General features: G+C 38.9%; 1 protein-coding gene across 5 annotated transcripts in view; it reads left to right on the forward strand.

The window, feature by feature from the left end:
- Positions 1-18,807, forward strand: part of Nasp (nuclear autoantigenic sperm protein) — a 28,992-nt gene that overhangs the window by 6,520 nt on the left and 3,665 nt on the right. For 4 of the 5 annotated variants that reach the window (XM_085839062.1, XM_085839061.1, XM_085839059.1 and 1 more), the window contains exons 3-8: positions 4-51; positions 4,498-4,608; positions 9,566-9,646; positions 12,075-12,184; positions 12,783-13,754; positions 18,661-18,740. In XM_085839062.1, the coding sequence (XP_085695188.1) occupies positions 4-51; positions 4,498-4,608; positions 9,566-9,646; positions 12,075-12,184; positions 12,783-13,754; positions 18,661-18,740 (1,402 nt within the window). The remainder of the gene's footprint in view (positions 1-3; positions 52-4,497; positions 4,609-9,565; positions 9,647-12,074; positions 12,185-12,782; positions 13,755-18,660; positions 18,741-18,807) is intronic. The other variant, XM_085839063.1, reaches the window with a different exon arrangement.

Raw genomic sequence — 18,807 nt, forward strand, 5'->3', positions numbered from 1 at the left:
TAGAATTGAAGATGCTCCTGCTCCTTCTACCTCGGCAGATAAAATGGAGAGGTAAGGTTATATGATACAATTATGTTTATATCTGAAACAGTTTATATCTGCTCACTGGGAATAAAATCTGAAGGCTTTTCTCATAGTAGTATCTTTGGAATGGTATCTTCTGCTCCTCTCCTTTTCTTAGATGCCTCTAGGGTCAGCAAAACCTGTTCAGGGATTCGTTTAGGTTTTTTGTTTTGTTTTGTTTTTCAAGACAGGGTTTCTCTGTGTAGCCCTGGCTGTCCTGGAACTCCCTCTGTAGACCAGGCTAGCCTCAAACTCAGAAATCTGTCTGCCTCTGCCTCCCAAGTGTTGGGATGAAAGGTGTGCACCACCATTGCCCGGCCATTTATATCATTTTTATAAAGAAAATTTGCACCTTTAATTTTTTAATTGGCACTAATGTAAACACAGTAGTAGGTAAACCTGATATCCCTTCAACATAAAAAAGGATGGGCCATGATGACCATTATGAACTGCTAACAGATTTTTCAAATACCGGGATATTTGGAGGATATTTTGTCCAAAATGAGAGCATTCCTTGGGGGAATCAACTCAGTGTTGTTTCTAGTAATAAAATTTGAGGTAAATGAAAATTAAGATTTCCAATGTAGCTTAATTGTTAGTGTGCTTTCTTTGAATGCATGAGAATCAAGGTTTAGCCTCCAGTAACAGAAAAAAAAATTGAGCTTACATTTTGTAAGTAACCCCTGTTATCTTAAAACATTGAGTAAAAGCAACCTGGGGAAGAAGAGATTTGTTGGGCTTTTAACACTTCAATCATCAATCAGGAAAATCAGAGTGGAAGACATGGAAACACTGCTGTTTTCTTCTTTGGTTTGCTTACAGGCTCATGCTCAGCAACTTTGTTTTTTGTTTTTGTTTCTTTGTTTGCAGTGGAGTTCCATCTTTCTAAGGATGGTGCTGCCCTCAATGGGCTGGCCCCACAGGCCAGTCTGACTCTCGGCTATTTCTCAGTTGACACTCAGGTGATTCTAGGGTATGTCTAGTTGACAGCTAAAGCTAACTAGGACACCCAGCACATGGAATGCTAAGATAGGAGTTATTTTGGGTCCCCCCCACCAAAAAGCAACCCACAAACAACAAAACCTTAAAAATAATTTAAACTTTTAGAAATTTTTTTTTTGTTTTTTCAAGATTTGGAAAAGTATTTTTGACCATCGGTGAATTTGACCATGCCCCAATAGTTTAAAGACACTTCTAATTTCATTAAATCATTTTTGAAATTAGAAGTGACTTTAAAAAAACGTGGTAAGAAGCATGTTAGCTCTTAATTGGATTCTGTGAGTTGAAATAAGAAGGCTGATTGCCTTTAGCTTCAGTTCATGGCCTGTCAATGTGGCTTGTGAGACCCACTCCCATTCCTTTAATGCTGGGATTACGAGTATGCATCATTAACCCTGGCTGGTCTTTAACTTGCTATGTAACCGGGGATTTATACCACCATACTGGTTTTATGCTATTCTAGGCTTTAAATCTAAGGATTCATCCATAGGTAGACATTTTCCCAACTTAGTCACAACCACATACACCTCTTCGAAGCATTTATTTATTTATTTATTTATTTTTAAAGATTTATTTATTTATTATATATAAGTACACTGTAGCTGTCTTCAGACACTCCAGAAGAGTGGCGCCAGATCTCGTTACGGATGGTTGTGAGCCACCATGTGGTTGCTGGGATTAGAACTCTGGACCTTCGGAAGAGCCATCTCACCAGCCCCGAAACATTTTTTTAAATTTACTTATTATTTTTTGCTATTTTATATGTATAGGTGTTTTTGGTTTTTTCGAGACAGGGTTTCTCTGTATAGCTCTGGCTGTCCTGGAACTCACTTTGTAGACCAGGCTGGCCTCGAACTCAGAAATCCGCCTGCCTCTGCCTCCTGAGTGCTGGGATCAAAGGCGTGCGCCACCACGCCCGGCTATAGGTGTTTTTTCTACATGTTCATTTATGTACTGTGTACCTAGTGTTACTTGGAAGCCAAAATAGGTTACTAGATCCCCTTGAATTAGATGCCATATGGGTGCTGGGAATTGAATCTAGGTCCAATGTTTATACTGAGCTGTTTCTAGCCTCTCTGTATCACTCACATCCCAACATGTACCATGTTTCCCCTTCTGAGAACAAGGCCTTATTTTAGCCCTGACTCACTTGGAACAGACCATGTAGACCATGCTGACCTATGCCTATCTATGCCTTCTCAGTGCTGGGATAAAAGGGTATGTTGCCATGCTTTAATTTTTTTTTTTAATTTTATTTTTATGTTTGTGGCATGCCTACTTTGTATATGTGCTTGTATATTTGTATGGTGTGTGTGTTGTGTGCACACATGTTCAGTCAAAGGCACAAGGTTGATAATTGGGAATCTTTGATCATTTATTGAATACAGATCTCTCAACTGAACCCAGATCTTGCTGAGTAGGATTCCTTCTCTACTTTCTAAGTACTGGAAATACAAGTTGGTCTACACTGCGTTTAAGAGGGTCTTAGGGATCCACCTCCAGTTCTCATGCTTGTTCAACAAAATATTTACCCACTGAGCTAATACTGTAGCCTCCTATTTATTTAGTTTGCTTATTCACCCAGACAGAGTTTCTCTGTATAACAGCCCTGGCTGTCCTGGAACTTACTATGCTGACTAGTCTGGCCGTGAATTCTCAGAGGTCTGCTTGCCTCTTCTGGGATCAAAAGCACAGGCCACCACACCTAACTCATTTATTTAGGGTATTACCCCTCCTTCTAGAGGGTTTCATATAACACTGGTTGGCTTTAGTCTCCCTGTATTTCCTGTGATGACCTTAAAATTTTAAATTTTTTGCCTCCTTCCAACTGCTGAGATCACAGGTCTGTGGTACCATACCTGCTTTTATGCAGTGCTTGAGATTAAACCCAGAGTTTTCTGTGTTTGCATACTAGACAAATGCTATTAAGTGAGTTAGGTCCATATTTCCTCCTTTTAGTTTTTGAGTCAGTCTCACTATGTAGTCTTGGGTGTCAGTGAATTTTCAGAGATCCACCTACTTAAATTCTGGGAATAAAGGCATGTACCACCACACTTGGCTTCTGTTCCACTCCCTCTTTTCTTTCTTTCTCTCTTTCTTTCTTTGTTTCTTTCTTTCGTTCGTTCATGTTCGTTCGTTCCGTGTGTGTGTGTGTGTGTGTGTGTGTGTGTGTGTGTGTGAGAGAGAGAGAGAGAGAGAGAGAGAGAGAGAAAGAGAGCGTGTGCGAGAGTGCTTCTCCTTGTACATTTTAAACTTTGAATGTTTCACCAAACTTAAGCTTTGAGTTGGAGAATCCTGAGTGGAAGCAGAGAAAATAGAAATATTTGGCTCTTTTCTGTTTTTTTGTTTTGTTTTGTTTTGGTTTTTGATTTGGTTTTTCGAGACAGGGTTTCTCTGTATAGCCCTGGGTGTCCTAGAACTCACTCTGTAGACCAGGCTGGCCTTGAACACAGAAATCGCCTGCCTCTGCCTCCCAAGTGCTGGGATTAAAGGTGTGTGCCACCACTGCCTAGCCTGCTTGCGTATTTCTTGTAAGTGCTGGGATCAAAGCTGTGTGGCACCACATAATCTTTCTACTTTTGAGACAGGGTCTCCTGTAGGCTCATCTCTATAACCTGAGAATGGATATTATAGTTATCTACTAACCATGTTTTGTGTATATGGTACTAGAGACTGAATCCAAAGCTCTGTGCATGCTAGGAAAGTGCGGTTATATCTCCATTCTCAACCCTACCTGTTTATTTTTTTCCATATGCTTTACTTTTAATTTTAGCTAGTAAGCGTGTATATCTTTTGGTTTCCTTGGTGGTTCTTTTGTTGTGTAATTAGCATTTATTTATAATAGCATGTTTTGTAAGGTTTTGTGAAAGTTGCATTTTTAATTTCTTTTTTATTAAAGATTTATTAATTTATTATATGTAAGTACTGTAGCTGTCCTCAGATACTCCAGAATAGGGCATCAGATTTCGTTACGGATGGTTGTGAGCCACCATGTGGTTGCTGGGATTTGAACTCGGGACCTTCGGAAGAGCAGTCAGCACTCTTAACCACTGAGCCATCTCGCCAGCCCTAATTTCTTTTTCTTTTCCATCTCGCCAGCCCTAATTTCTTTTTCTTTTCTTTTCTTTTCTTTTCTTTTCTTTTCTTTTCTTTTCTTTTCTTTTCTTTTCTTTTCTTTCTTTCTTTCTTTCTTTCTTTCTTTCTTTCTTTCTTTAAGTAAATGTGACATAGCAGGTCTTCTCTTTTTTCATATAGTATCTTGGAGTTGAAGCTCATTCTCAGTCATCCTGCCTTTACCTTTACAGTGATCATGGGTGTATGCATCTATTTGGTTAATTTATTAGGTCTTTTTAACTATTATGGTGTGAATATAATATATCCAATTAATATTGATGTAAACAGTATTTGTCACTAAATAAAATATTTTTCTTTCAGTCTGGATGTGGATAGTGAAGCTAAGAAACTACTGGGATTAGGACAGAAACATCTGGTGATGGGTGACATTCCAGCAGCTGTTAATGCATTCCAGGAAGCAGCAAGTCTTTTGTAAGTATATGTTCTGTTGTAAAACAGTAGTACCGAGCTTACAAACTTGTGACAGGTTTTCTATGTGGAAAAAGAAGGAAGATTGAGGGTGAGGTGGGTATAGGAGTATGATGGTAGAATACTTACCTAATATATGTGAAATCTCATGTCTAATTATCTGAACCATGAAAACAACTCTGGCTTTTTATTTTCTGTGGATGAGTTTTTATTATAATTCTGAAACCTAAATGTCACTGAGTAATTTCATTTAACTTTTTTTTTTTTTTTTAAAGATTTATTTATTTATTATATGTAAGTACACTGTAGCTGTCCTCAGACACTCCAGAAGAGGGCACCAGATCTCGTTACAGATGGTTGTGAGCCACCATGTGGTTGCTGGGATTTGAACTCTGGACCTCTGGAAGAGCAGTCAGGTGCTCTTACCCACTGAGCCATCTCACCAGCCCTCATTTAACTTTTGAATAAGGTGATTTTCATCATAGTCACTAATGATTAAGAGGAAAACTAATTCATTTTTTACTTTTTATTATGTAAAATATGCCTGAGAGACGATTGGTGGTGGGGCACACCTTTAATCTCAGAATTTTGGAGGCAGATGTCAGCCTGCTTTACCGAGGGAGTACTACACATCCATGAAGGAATACAGAGAAACTCTTGAAAAATTTACTTGGGTTCAATTCTAAGACCTTTTAGGTGGAAAGCAAGTACATTACCATTAAGCTATTCCCTTATTCTACTGGGCTATCAGTTTGGTTTTTATTTTATTTATTTATTTATTTATTTATTATTATTATTTATTTATTTTTTTGGTTTTTCGAGACAGGGTTTCTCTGTGTGGCCCTGGCTGTCCTGGCACTCACTTTGTAGACCCGGCTGGCCTCAAACTCAGAAATTCGCCTGCCTCTGCTTCCCGAGTGCTGGGATTAAAGGCGTGCGCCGCCACGCCAGGCCGGGTTTTTATTTTTTAATTTTTTTATGTGTATGAATATGTCACCTGAAAGTATGTACATATGCCATATGTGTGCTAAGTGCCTATGGAATCCATGATTAAGTATTGGGCTACCTTTGTGAGTTGTCAAGTGTTTGGGTACTTGAAATCAAACCCAGTTTCTCTGCCAGAGCAGCAGCAGCCTTTTTAAAGCTCTCAACCTTCTCTCCAGCTTGACTGCTCTTGATTTAATTTCTGCTACTAAATCTTTTATTAGAATAGCATTTTTCAAACATTGTTATCTGATTGGAATATGATGGGAGCCATGAGTTGGCCATCTATTGAAGAAACAGATTAGTAATCTTAGTCTTCAAACTACCTTTTTTATTTGATCACTTTGTCTGAATGTGTTGTCTCTATGATGGTTTTTTTCCTAATAGTAATCGAAGGTTAGTCATGTGTTTTCATTCACACTAGGAAAAAAAAATCTTACAAGCTTTTGTAGGTTTCTGCTTTCCTTTTTAAAGATTTATTTGTGTATTATATGTAAGTACACTGTAGCTGTTTTCAGACACTCCAGAAGAGGGCATTAGATCTCATTACGGATGGTTGTGAGCCAACATGTGGTTGCTGGGATTTGAACTCAGGACCTTCAGAAGAGCATTCTGTGCTTTTAACCGCTGAGCCATCTCCAGCCCTGTGCCCGATTCCTTCTTTCAGCATGTAGAACAATGTTATTCTTGGATGTTTGCAACAATCATTGGGCCTGCCTTTGTTCTGTTCTGTCTGGACTCATGAATTTTGGGCTGAGGTATTTAGTACTGTGCTGGTGTCTTATTCCCTTGTATTGCTGTGATAGCATCATGCCCTTAAACCAACTATTGCTGTGATAGCATCATGCCCTTAAACCAACTTGGATTAAGTATTAAGGGTTTATTTGGCTTACATGTCCCGATCATACTCCCATCATTGAGGGAATTCAGGGCAGGAACACTGCTTACTAGCTTGTTCTCAATGTCTTGCGCCCCCTGCTTTCTTATACTATCATGACCACCTGCTCAGAGGTGGTACTGCCTACAATGGACTGAAGGCCTTCCCATATAGACGGTGTAGGTTGTCTCCACTTTGTCTCAGTTGAGATTCTTCTTCCCAGATAACTCCAGTTTGTGTCAAGTTTTCAAAAACTAATTAGTGTAAACTGTTAAGTATTGGAAAGTTTTCGGGAAAAAAATGAATGGGTTTATAAAATATATATATATAATAAATATATAAATATTTATTATATATAATAAATAAAAAATATATATTTTTTGTTCATACGAATGGGTGTTTTGTGTGCATGTGTCTGGACATGTACATGCCTGGTGTCAGCAAGGCTAGAAGGAGGGCATCAGATCACCTGGAACATGAGTTACAAGTGCTTGTAAGCTGACCTGTAGGTGAAAGTAAACACTTTTACTTTATTTTCTAGAATTTTGGAAAGATCAATGTTTTCACTATCCTGCCAGAAAGGATATATTGGAATCCTTCAGTATTGGCTTAAAAACTCAAGACTTCACACATTCTGGCAAGAGCTCTACTGATTTATATTCTCATTGCCTGGGGGAAGGGGGGAAATGTTCTATCCGGGCAGTGGTGGTGTACGCCTTTAACCCCAGCACTTGGGAAGCAGAAACAGGAGGATTTCTGAGATCGAGGACAGCCAGGGCTACACAGATAAACCCTGTTTGGAAAAACAAAAAAGATAAACTGATCTAATGGAATTGACTATACTCAAACATAACCTTTAATACAATAATTTTGCTTAGTTTGTCTCATACTCAACTCTTGGTTTTTCGAGACAGGGTTTCTCTGTGTCGCCCTGGCTATCCTAGAACTCACTTTGTAGACCAGGCTGGCCTCTGAACTCAGAAATCCACCTGCCTCTGCCTCCCGAGTGCTGGGATTGAAGTGTGCCACCACTGCCCAGCTCTTCTTCTTTTTTAATTATTAGTTTTTTTTTCCCCATGACCATTAGTGGTTTGTTTGTTTTTTTTGTTTTTGGTTTCAGGGTTTCTCTGTATCTCCCTGGCTGTCCTGGAACTCACACTGTAGACCAGGCTGGCCTCGAACTCAGCCTTCCAAGTGCTGAGATTAAAGGTGTGCGCCACCATGCCTGGCTGACCATTAGTGTTTTACTTCCATATTTGTCTACGTGAAGGTTTCATATCTCCTGGAAATGGAGTTAGATAGTTGAGCTTCCATGAGTGTGCTGGGAATTGAACCCTGGTACTCTGGGAGAGCATCCAGTGTTCTTAACTGATAAGCCATCTCTCTAGTCCCCTTGTCTCATAGTCTTAAAACATTAGTTGGTTTAATTTTCTATGACTTATGCTAGTCTTTGGATTCCATAGAAGCTGACATATTTGTTTCTTGGTTTTTGTTGTTTTATTCATGCCCATTAATTTAGAGGCTCAAAGAGGGTTTTGGATTCTTTAGACCTGGAGTTTGCAGTACTTGCTTTTAACTACAGAACTATTTCTCCAGCCTTAAGCGTATGAGTATATATTTATTTGTACTTGCTTGGTGCCTTCAGGAAGAGGCTAGAAGAAGATTTGGAATTGGCATTATGGTTGTTAACCAGGTGGGTGCCAGGCAAAAGTGCTTTTAACCAATCATCTTTTGTCTGTTTGTTTTATTTTCCTTTGGGGACAAGAGTTTTCTCTGTTTATCGCTAGCCACCCTGGAACTCTGGAGACCATGCTGGTTTCCAACTCAAGAGATCATTGGCCTCTTGTCTCCAAAGTGCTAAAATTAAAGGTGTATGCCCAGCTTTCCCAGCCAACTTTTTAGTTTTTTGTTTGTTTTGTTTTGATTTTTTTTTTTTTTTTGTCTTTCAGACAGGGTTTCTCTGTCCTGCAACTCCTTCCTTAGACTAGGCTGGCCTAGAACTCAAGAGATTAGTCTGTCTGTCTGTTGGGATTAAACCTTGCATACCACCATGCTGTGCAACCATTTTAGCAAAATAGCTCTGAGCATTTAATACAGTTGCATTTTACAAAAAGAGTTTAAGGTACTGAGATAGAACAATTTGTCTAATAGTGTATTGCTCGTTAGGCATTAAAAAGTGGTTTTGGTTTAAGTAGTTCAGTTTCATTATTGCTGGTCTTTGGGGACTGGAGAGATGGTGTAATGTGTAGCGGTTAAGAGTGCTGACTTCTGGGGCTGGTGAGATGGCTCAGTGGGTAAGAGCACCTGACTGCTCTTCCGAAGGTCCGGAGTTCAAATCCCAGCAACCACATGGTGGCTCACAACCATCTGTAACAAGATCTGACTCCCTCTTCTGAGTGTCTGTACTTACATATAATAAATAAATAAATAAATAAAAAAAAAAAAAAAAAAAGAGTGCTGACTTCTTCCAGAGTATCCAAGGTTCAATTCTCAGTACCCACATAGCAGCTCATAGCTGTTTGTATCCTCAGTTTTAGGGCTTAGGGCACCCTCACATAGACATACATGCAGGTAAAACACCGATGAATGAAAAACAAAAATAAATTAAAAACACAATCAGAAACAATACTTTTTGTTTCACAATGCCCATCCATGATGTTCTCGTTCTCTCTCTCTCTCTCTCTCTCTCTCTCTCTCTGTCTGTCTCTCTCCCTCTCTCTGTCTCTCTTCTCTCTTTCTTTCTTTTTGGTTTCTCGAAACAGGGCTTCTCTGTGTAGCCCTGGCTGTCTTGGAACTCACTCTGTGGACCAGGCTGGCCTCAAACTCAGAAATCCTCCTGCCTCTGCCTCCCAAGTGCTGGGATCAAAAGCTTGTGCCACATGGTTCATTTTCATCACGGAAGTTCCACCCAAAAATATTCTAACTGTTGTGGTCCACATGGTATTTATAAAGTGGCAGGAAGACTATCTCTTATAAAAAACTTAGTTGGTGGCACTTAAAATATACACTATAAATAGATTTAGAACATGTAACATTAACTTAATGTGTTGTTAACTAGCAATTAAAAATGTTAAGACTAGGTATTTACTTTCTTTGTAGAGGTAAGAAGTATGGAGAAACGGCTAATGAGTGTGGAGAAGCCTTCTTTTTTTATGGGAAGTCACTTCTGGAGTTAGCCAGGTATGTCTTGGGAAGTCTCGTTTTATGAATAGAATATTTTATAACACTTTGGTTTCTTTAAATTTGAAACTTCCTTGTTGGCTAAAATTGTTTATGCAAAGAATGAATTTATGTTTTGAGGATTTGAATTAGTAGATGTATTTTAATAAGTCAATGGTTGTTCAGTGTTTAATAGAGACATAAGAACATTAAGACACACTGAGCAAGCTCAAAACAGTTATTGAACAAGGACTGTATGGAGTAGAATTTGAATAAGTAACACATGAAAGTATCTAGTAAATTTGCTTGTTAGGGTTCCATATTCCTGAATTTCCCACGATCTGTGGAAGCTGAAGCAGAAGGACTATGTTCAAGTTTTATAGCTTAACTCAAAAGGAGACTTTTTTTTTTCTTTTTTTCTTTTTCCCCCAAGACAGTGTTTCTCTGTGTAGTCCTGGCTGTCCTGGAACTCACTCTGTAGACCAGATTGGCCTCGAACTCAGAAATCCACCTGCCTCTGCCTCCCAAGTGCTGGGATTAAAGGCGTCCGCCACCACTGCCTGCAGGAGACCTCTTTCTTTCTCTCCAATTACAAATACTTACTATTAACATTGTTGGAAACTGCTCAACAAATCTATTATATAATGTTTATTAATTTACTAATTATGTTAATAATTAATATCCAATTAGTGTGAAACTATTATATAAAAAATAAAGCTAATTTGAGGATATACAAAATAATAAGTGATCAGTCTTTACACAGTTTTGTTACGTTTCCTAATTTTGTGAATATTCAGAACACTTAATGCACTAGTACTAAATGAGTTAGTACTAACATTAAGTTCACAGAATGTCACTGACCAATTAAGGGAAATTGGAGTAGTTTTTAGTTTAACATAGTTTAGAAAATAGTGTATCCCTGCTACAGAATGAAAAGGATAAGATGTTTTATTCTCTAGATGAAAATCACTGTTTGTACTTTTCAGGTGAGAGTCCACTTTCTCTTAGGATCTTATCACATTAGTATTTCTTAGAGTTTTAAATGGTTTCTTTAGTGTATTTTAATTGTTTATAACAAATAGCCAGTCCCGTGGTGATATAGGCTTAAGCACAGTTGCTATTGATCAGAAAGTGCTCATGTCTTGTCATATTTGAAGTTATGTCCCCACCCTTCCTCATTCATCCTCTGTGCCTCCTCTTGAAGTTCTCTGAACCATGGAAGAGGTGATACAGAAGTTCCATTTACAGCTGGGCATTCATTATTCTTAAGGTTTTGATCATTGGTTGTCTTCCTTTAGCATGTAGTTGGTTTTGTTTTTTTGTTTTTGTTTTTTGTTTTTTTGTTGTTTGTTTTGATATGGGAATGTCTTAGTTGATGAAAGTAAGTTATAGAGATGAGCTTATTGGAGGCTTACCGATTTCATGACTGTCTTGGAAGGGAGCATGGTGCATGGCTGGTAGGCATGCCACCAGAGTAGTAACCATTGTTGGAATGGCTTAGAATTTTGAAATATCAGTCCCCACCCCCAAGTGACACTCCTTCCAACAAGTCCTTTCCAAATAGTTCCACTAGCTAGGGATCAAGCATTCTAACCTGAGCAATTCTCATTCAGACCACTACAGGTCTTACTATGTAGATTAGCCTGGTCTTGGACTCACAGAGAACGGCCTGATTCTTATTCCTGAGTTGAGATTAAAGGCATGTGACACAAGACTGGACCTAGTGGTTTTGTTACTATTCCTGTTGTTTTTTCTTTAAGATTTTTCTTATTTCAGCCAGTCAGTGGTATCACAGCACTTGGAAGGGAAAGACAGGCCAATATCTTGAGTTTGAGGCTAGCTTGGTATGCACAGCTAGTTCCATGACAGCCAGGGCTACACAAAGGTACTGTCTTAAAAAAAATTAAATTATAATTAATTATAAATGCAAAGTACTTCCCAGGGCCAGAATTCTCAGATCTCATAGTCTGAGTAGAGACATTTGTAAGCTAATATGGATGGTAGCAACTGAAATCAGGTCCTCTTGAGAGGAAAGTGCTGTTAGCCACTGAGCCATTGCTTGGGCACTGCCTCTCCCTCCCCGCACTCCTTATTTTTAAAGACTAGGTCTTGCTGTGTGGACCTGGTTGGCCTGGAACTTGTAGAACTTCTGTTTTTTTTTTTTTTTTTTTTTTTAGTTTTTGGTTTTTTGAGACAGGGTTTCTCTGTGCAGCCCTGGCTGTCCTGGAACTCACTTTGTAGACCAGGCTGGCCTCGAACTTAGAAATCCGCCTGCCTCTGCCTCCTGAGTGCTAGGATTAAAGGTGTGCGCCACCACGCCCGGCAACTTCTGTTTTGAATATATATTTTTGTATTCTTTTTACTTGATTTCTTTTTCTGCTTTTTTCCCCCCAATCATAAAATACATTGCTAGGAACTAGTTATACTTTTGTGCTTTTTCTTCTTATAGAATGGAGAATGGAGTGTTGGGAAATGCCTTAGAAGGAGTGCATGTAGAAGAGGAAGAAGGAGAAAAAACAGAAGATGAATCTTTGGTAGAAAATAATGATAATGTAGATGGTATGTAGAGTTGCATGTTACAGTCAAGAGTTGCGACGACTGATACTTCTTTAAATAAGTTAGAGGAATAGGGTTCTCCTCGTGGTGGTTGGTCTCTCCAAAGGTGCTTGGGCTGATGCAGTAAGTGTAGGCCATTACTAAAGTGGTAGTGAGCTTTTAAGAGAATAACTAAATGTATCAAATAGATAAATTCTTTTAAATTGGCATTAAATATTAAGAGAACATCAAATATTTTTCTGATGAATATTTTTAAAAAAACCTTCCATACTCAGTTATTAATTAGGAGTCCTTGGAGGACTTCTGTTTTGTATATCTTAGAAGAGTAAATATTTTCTAAGTTTGGCTGTTAGAAATCAAATAAGTATGTTGTTTAAGAGAGGGATTGAAGTTTGACATCTGTTCTGACTGGTATCAGATTACTCATTTCTTTTGCAGTATGTTGCTTTGCTAGCTTGGATTCTCCCTTTCTCCCTTTGCTTTTCTCATGGGGGCATCTGATAAAACTTAGGCTTAAAGGGAATGTATTTCTACTTTCAATTTATGCTTTTATCATTAAACTCGGAGACATGTTTATGCTTCATGTTCTTTAACCATGTAGAGGAAGCAAGGGAAGAGTTGAGAGAACAGGTTTATGACGCCATGGGAGAAAAAGAAGCCAAAAAAGCAGAAGGCAAGTCTCTGACAAAGCCTGAAACTGATAAAGAACAGGAAAGTGAAGTGGAGAAGGGTGGAAGAGAAGACATGGATATAAGTGAGCCTGAAGAGAAGCTCCAGGAAACAGTTGAACCGACTTCAAAGCAGTTAAATGAATCCTCTGAAGAGGCAAAAGAAGCAGCAATACCAGGACTGAATGAAGATGAGGTCACTTCTGGGAAGACAGAACAGGAATCATTGTGTACTGAGAAAGGAAAATCAATTTCAGGAGCTTATGTTCAAAATAAAGAATTCAGACAAACAGTGGAGGAGGGAGAGGAAATAAGCATAGAGAAAAAGCCAAAAGAAACTTCAGAAGACCAGCCTATCGGGGCTGCAGAAAAGCAGGGCACTTTAATGAAGGTGGTAGAAATAGAAGCTGAAATAGACCCTGAAGTCAAGTCAGCGGATGTGGGTGGAGAGGAGCCAAAAGATCAGGTAGCTACCTCTGAGAGTGAACTAGGTAAGGCTGTTCTTATGGAACTGTCAGGGCAAGATGTTGAAGCATCACCAGTAGTGGCTGCAGAGGCTGGAGCTGAAGTCTCTGAGAAGCCAGGGCAGGAAATTACAGTTATTCCCAACAATGGTCCAGTTGTTGGCCAATCAACTGCAGGAGATCAGACTCCTAGTGAACCACAGACTTCTGCAGAAAGACTGACAGAAACTAAAGATGGCTCAAGTGTAGAGGAGGTCAAGGCAGAGCTGGTTCCTGAACAGGAGGAAACTATGCTACCTGTAGAAGAGTCTGAGGCAGCTGGAGATGGGGTTGAGACCAAGGTAGCCCAGAGGGCCACGGAGAAAGCACCTGAAGACAAATTTAAGATAGCTGCTAATGAAGAGACACAAGAGAGAGACGAACAGATGAAAGAGGGTGAAGGTAACCGGGATATGATAGAGCTGCAGTGGGTGGAGTACATTTCTAGATTTGATGCACTAATCATTGGTAAAAGTCAGCCTTCCATTCAGGATTTTCAGTCTGCCTTTAGAAACTACAAAGTAGGTCGTCTGATTTCTGAAACTTGGCTAGCAGTCATTAACTTGTTATGCCATCATGCTAGCCAATGAAATGATATGAAGGGTGGATTAGAAATGGGTTGTGGGATAGATAGGGACATAGTAGGCTAGGCTGGCAGAGAATGCTGAATGGATGTTCACTTGCATGCCTTTGGATTTTTAAGTTTACTGTTCACATGGTTTCTCCTTTGTTGTAGGAAGTAGAACAGAGCAGTAGAATCCACTGAATTGGTACACTTAAGCAGGCATTGCCATTTAAGTTAAGTCAGTGCCCTTTCTGGTGCCCTTATCAATTTTAGTTCATAGAAATGTTTAGCGGATTATTCACACTAATTTTAGTAGCCCTCCTCAGGGACAAGAGAGCTTGCAAAGTACTTAGCCATCCCTTTTGTTGCTTTCCTTCTTCATTTAATGCTTGCTTTGGCTGCTAATCAACTATAGTGTTACTGGCTTAATTCAGATTCAATTTTATCAATATTTTTAAGCCTCTAACTAATTGGCACGTCTGACTTGAGTTGTGCTCAGTTGGGGATTCTACTGTATTAAGTTTATTCTAACATTGGTATTAATAATTACAGGTACATTTCGATTAATAATTTTCTGCATAATTGATGAACTATTTTACGGGTTGTCTTAAGTTATGGATTTTCAGTGACCCATCTTTATTACTTGACCATTCTGGTATGCATTTGCCTGTGTGCAGGTCCCTGCACTTCAGCCAGCAGAGACATAGTCAGATGTGAACTTGCTAACTGGTAGCACTGTTGGACTTCTTGAGCTTCAGGAGTTCTTTACTAGAAAGCGTAGAATTGAATTCCTCAGGTTTTTGTTTTTTTGAAGTGCTGAGGATTGAACACAGGGCTTCATTTCATATGTGTTAGCCAAGAACTATTTCAGTGTTCTTTGGCTAGTAAAATTTTGTGAGATTTTATAAATATGGTCTGGAGAGAGACTTCATCACACCTAATAGAGATGGGTGAGTCGGGCTTTATGGTGCAGCCACTTTCTATGGTTGGTTCCATTATACTGGATAAATGCTAATCCACATCTTTTTTTGGTTTTTCGAGACAGGGTTTCTCTGTGTAGCCCTGTCTGTCCTGGAACTCACTCTGTAGACCAGGCTGGCCTCGAACTCAGAAATCCGCCTGCCTCTGCCTCCCGAGTGCTGGGATTAAAGGCGTGAGCCACCACGCCCGGCTCCTAGACATATTTTAATTATGTCCCACATACTAAAGATTTCTGAAGAGAGGCCCCTAAACTGTTGGGAGTAAGGCCTATATCCCACTGTATCTCTCTGCTCTTATTCTTCTTATATGTGGAGAAAGCACATGCCACAAGTGTGAGAACCTGAGTTTGATTTAGTTCCCAGAGCCCACATAAAAGTTGTCATATAATCCATACCACAATTAAAACCCCAGTGCATAGGATTGCGTTTAAGTGGTAGAATACTTGCCTGGCACATGGAAATTTTCATCTAGATTCACGAGAAAATAACAAGCCATTTCATGGTACTTGGCTTGTTACCATTTCCCTCATACAGAAAATCAGTGTACTCTTTTCTTATTGTCATGTTAGATGTGGTTGGTAAGTGGACAAAAATTTACATTGTAGTCATAAAGATTGGCTATGCTCAGATGATATGTGCTAACTGATCGGGTGGGTACTTGATTTACCTGTAGGAATTCTAGAAGTAGCAGTCTTTCATTTATTTGTTTTTGAGGCAGGGTATTGCTATAATCCAGACTGGCCTGAAATAATGGCAGTCCCGTTGCCTATGACATGTCCTCTGCTCTGGGGTTACAGATGTAAGGATTGCATAGGTTATATATCTTTAATATATTTTCTTAATTTCTAATTTTGGTTTTGGCATATTTTAAGTATGTCACAAGATCAGATGTATGGAATAGGCACATGACTAGTAATACTCATTTGCAAGTTCAGAAAATAAATTTATATTTGCTGAGGACATTAAATATATTCCCACTAGTGCTTGATCACTGGTTACTAAGTTTGGGAGCTTTACAGTTAGTGGATTTCTTATTAACCTAGCTCATCTCCATTATCCCATAAAAATGAAACCCATTATTCTCAGGTCATTCATTGTAAGAACATTAATGTAAGCCGGGCGTGGTGGCGCACGCCTTTAATCCCAGCACTCGGGAGGCAGAGGCAGGCGGATTTCTGAATTCGAGGCCAACCTGGTCTACAAAGTGAGTTCCAGGACAGCCAGGGCTATACAGAGAAACCCTGTCTCGAAAAAACTAAAAAAAAAAAAAAAAAAAATTATAAATTTCCTATAAAGTTCTAAGATATTTTATGCCAAATTAAGTTTCCCGACACTTTGGTATAGGTATAAATAGGCACAGGTACCACATAATTAGATATATGTCTATAATTTTGTTCTTTGAGACTGCATCTCACGCTATAGCTTAGTTTCACTAGTAACAAAGTATAGCCCTTGCTAGTCTCAACTTGTTTGTTTTCAAACACCTTTAATCCCAGCACTCAGGAGGCAGAGGCAGGCGGATTTCTGAGTTTCTGGGTTTCTGGGTTACTTTATAGCCCTGGCTGTTCTAGAACTCAGTACTCTGTAGACCAGACTGGCTTTGAATGTACAGAGAGGTTGACCTGCCTTGGTCTGCTGTGTGTAGCTATTAAAGGCATGCACTACTACTACCTGGCCTTAGCGGCCAACTTTTTTTTTTGAGACAGGGTTTCTCTGTATAGCCCTGGCTGTCCTGGAACTCACTCTGTAGACCAGGCTGGCCTCGAACTCAGAAATCTGCCTGCCTCTGCCTCCCAAGTGCTGGGATTAAAGGTGTGTGCCAACATGCCCAGCTAGCCGCCAACTTCTTAATGATCCTCCTGCCTGGTCTTAATGAGTGTTGTGAAAGTACATGTATTTAATTCTGCATTCTTGGATTATTTCGGAGGTTGGGTGAAGTTATCATTATTTAGTTTAAACTTAGAAAACTAAAGGACATGAAAAAAAATAGTGTTGGAGCTGGCTACATAGCTTAGTGGTTACGAGCAGGTACTGCTATTGAAAAAGGACACCCACATTAGACAGTTCACAACTGCCTGTAAATCCACCTCCAGGGTGGAACCCTTTTTTGGGCCTCCACAGGTGTTTGCACTCATGTGCATGGGCACCCATGATTTTTTAAAAAAAACAGCCTTTTTAGAATTTTTTTTTTTTTTTTTAATTTGTGCATGTGAGTGCACTGTCACTGTCTTCAGACATACCAAAAGAGGTCATTGGATCCTGTTAAAGATGGCTGTGGGCCACCATATGGTTTCTGGGAATTGATCGCAGAGAGTCTGGAAGAACAGTCAGTGCTCTTAACCACTGAGTGATCTCTCAAACTCTAAGAAAATGTTTTGGTGTGCTGTATTTCAGAAGCAATGAATTGCATAGTCAGAAACAAAAATGTGAGTCTTTATATTTTGGGAAATAGCCAGTTGTTGAGCTCCAGTTTCAATTAGAGACCCTATTTTAGAAAATAAGGTAGACAGAGGAAGGCACTGGCCTCTGGCTCCATAGGGATGCACACCTTATATACAAAAAATGTGAGAGATTGATTACACGGGGCTTACCAGTTCACTATAGCTAACCAGGTTGTTCTTTGCAAATTGTTCAAGTATTTTGATAGTGCTAGCAATTGGCAATATATCAGAATTTTCAGTACCAGTTACCATTGTACCAGTTGATTAACAGATAAAGATGGCTGGCCTTTAGCTTAAATAGGCCTTGTGGAATGAAGCCAGCACAGTATACATAGCAAGGTTCAGAATAGCCAGGCTATTAAAAAAAAAAAAAAAACAACTTTTTTTGTTTCTATTCTCATATATAGGTTGTAGAGTTGTGACATTTGTGATTTTTTTTTTTGGGGGGGGTGGGGAAGAGTTAAGAACGTTTAGCTGGTAGCTAAACCTAGTACTTCTAGGTACTAGGGAAATGTTGAAATATTGCTGATTCCTGGGTTTCTGAGAGTATTTTGGAATATTATAGTAAGATTTTGTTTCGTCGAGAAGGAAAAAAAACAAGAGCAAAAAAATCCCCAACTAGCTTAATGAAAGATGACAGTGAGTATATACTTAATCTATGTGAATTGATTGTATCAACTAAAACTGCTGACATTTTGAATTTTAAGTTGTCTTACCAATAGGAATTATAAAAGCTTATTTGAACAATTGATGTGTAGTGTAACTGTATATCAGAATAGTTGTTGGTGTGGCTACACACATAAATCTTAAAGTAACTAGTTGTTTATTCTCCATTTTTTTGAGCTGGCTGGAGTCTGTGACTTGCTCACTGGGGAGAGCTGATGAAGCCATTTCTCTTCTTCCCCATAGCTTATTGCAGGAAATCCAGTTTTTGGTATTCTGAATGGTCTGGAATTATTTGGGTTTTGATACTTTGAGTATAATATAATTATCATAACAAATGACTAAAACCTGTTTGAGTAGTTGGGAGATTTTTTTGTGAGAGGCAATATAGGTTATCTTTCTTATTCTGAATCACACCAGGTTTTACAAGTCTGACATTTGTATGAATGTACTATATAAGGCTGTGTATATTGTAGTGTAGGTTAGATGTGTGTTAGATGGTAACCATTAACTGAAGATAACGTCAGATCAGAGGCTAACTGACTTGGATTAGCTTCTTTTCCATTCTATCTTAGAAGGTAGGGTGACAGATTTGTGAGAATCAGACCAGACAAGAAATACTTTGTTATATCTCAATACTAAGTAGTTTTTTCTTGTAGAAACTGAAGGCTCAGAGGAAGAAGACAAAGAAAATGACAAGGCTGAAGAAACACCAAATGAATCAGTTCTTGAAAAAAAGGTAAGCTGTTAATTCTTTTAGTACCATTACAACTTTATTACTATAGGGTTATGGGTTGCTAATATAG

Source organism: Mus caroli, unplaced genomic scaffold (assembly GCF_978045245.1).
Source record: "Mus caroli unplaced genomic scaffold, Mus_caroli_1 scaffold_6, whole genome shotgun sequence".
NCBI lineage: Eukaryota > Metazoa > Chordata > Mammalia > Rodentia > Muridae > Mus > Mus caroli.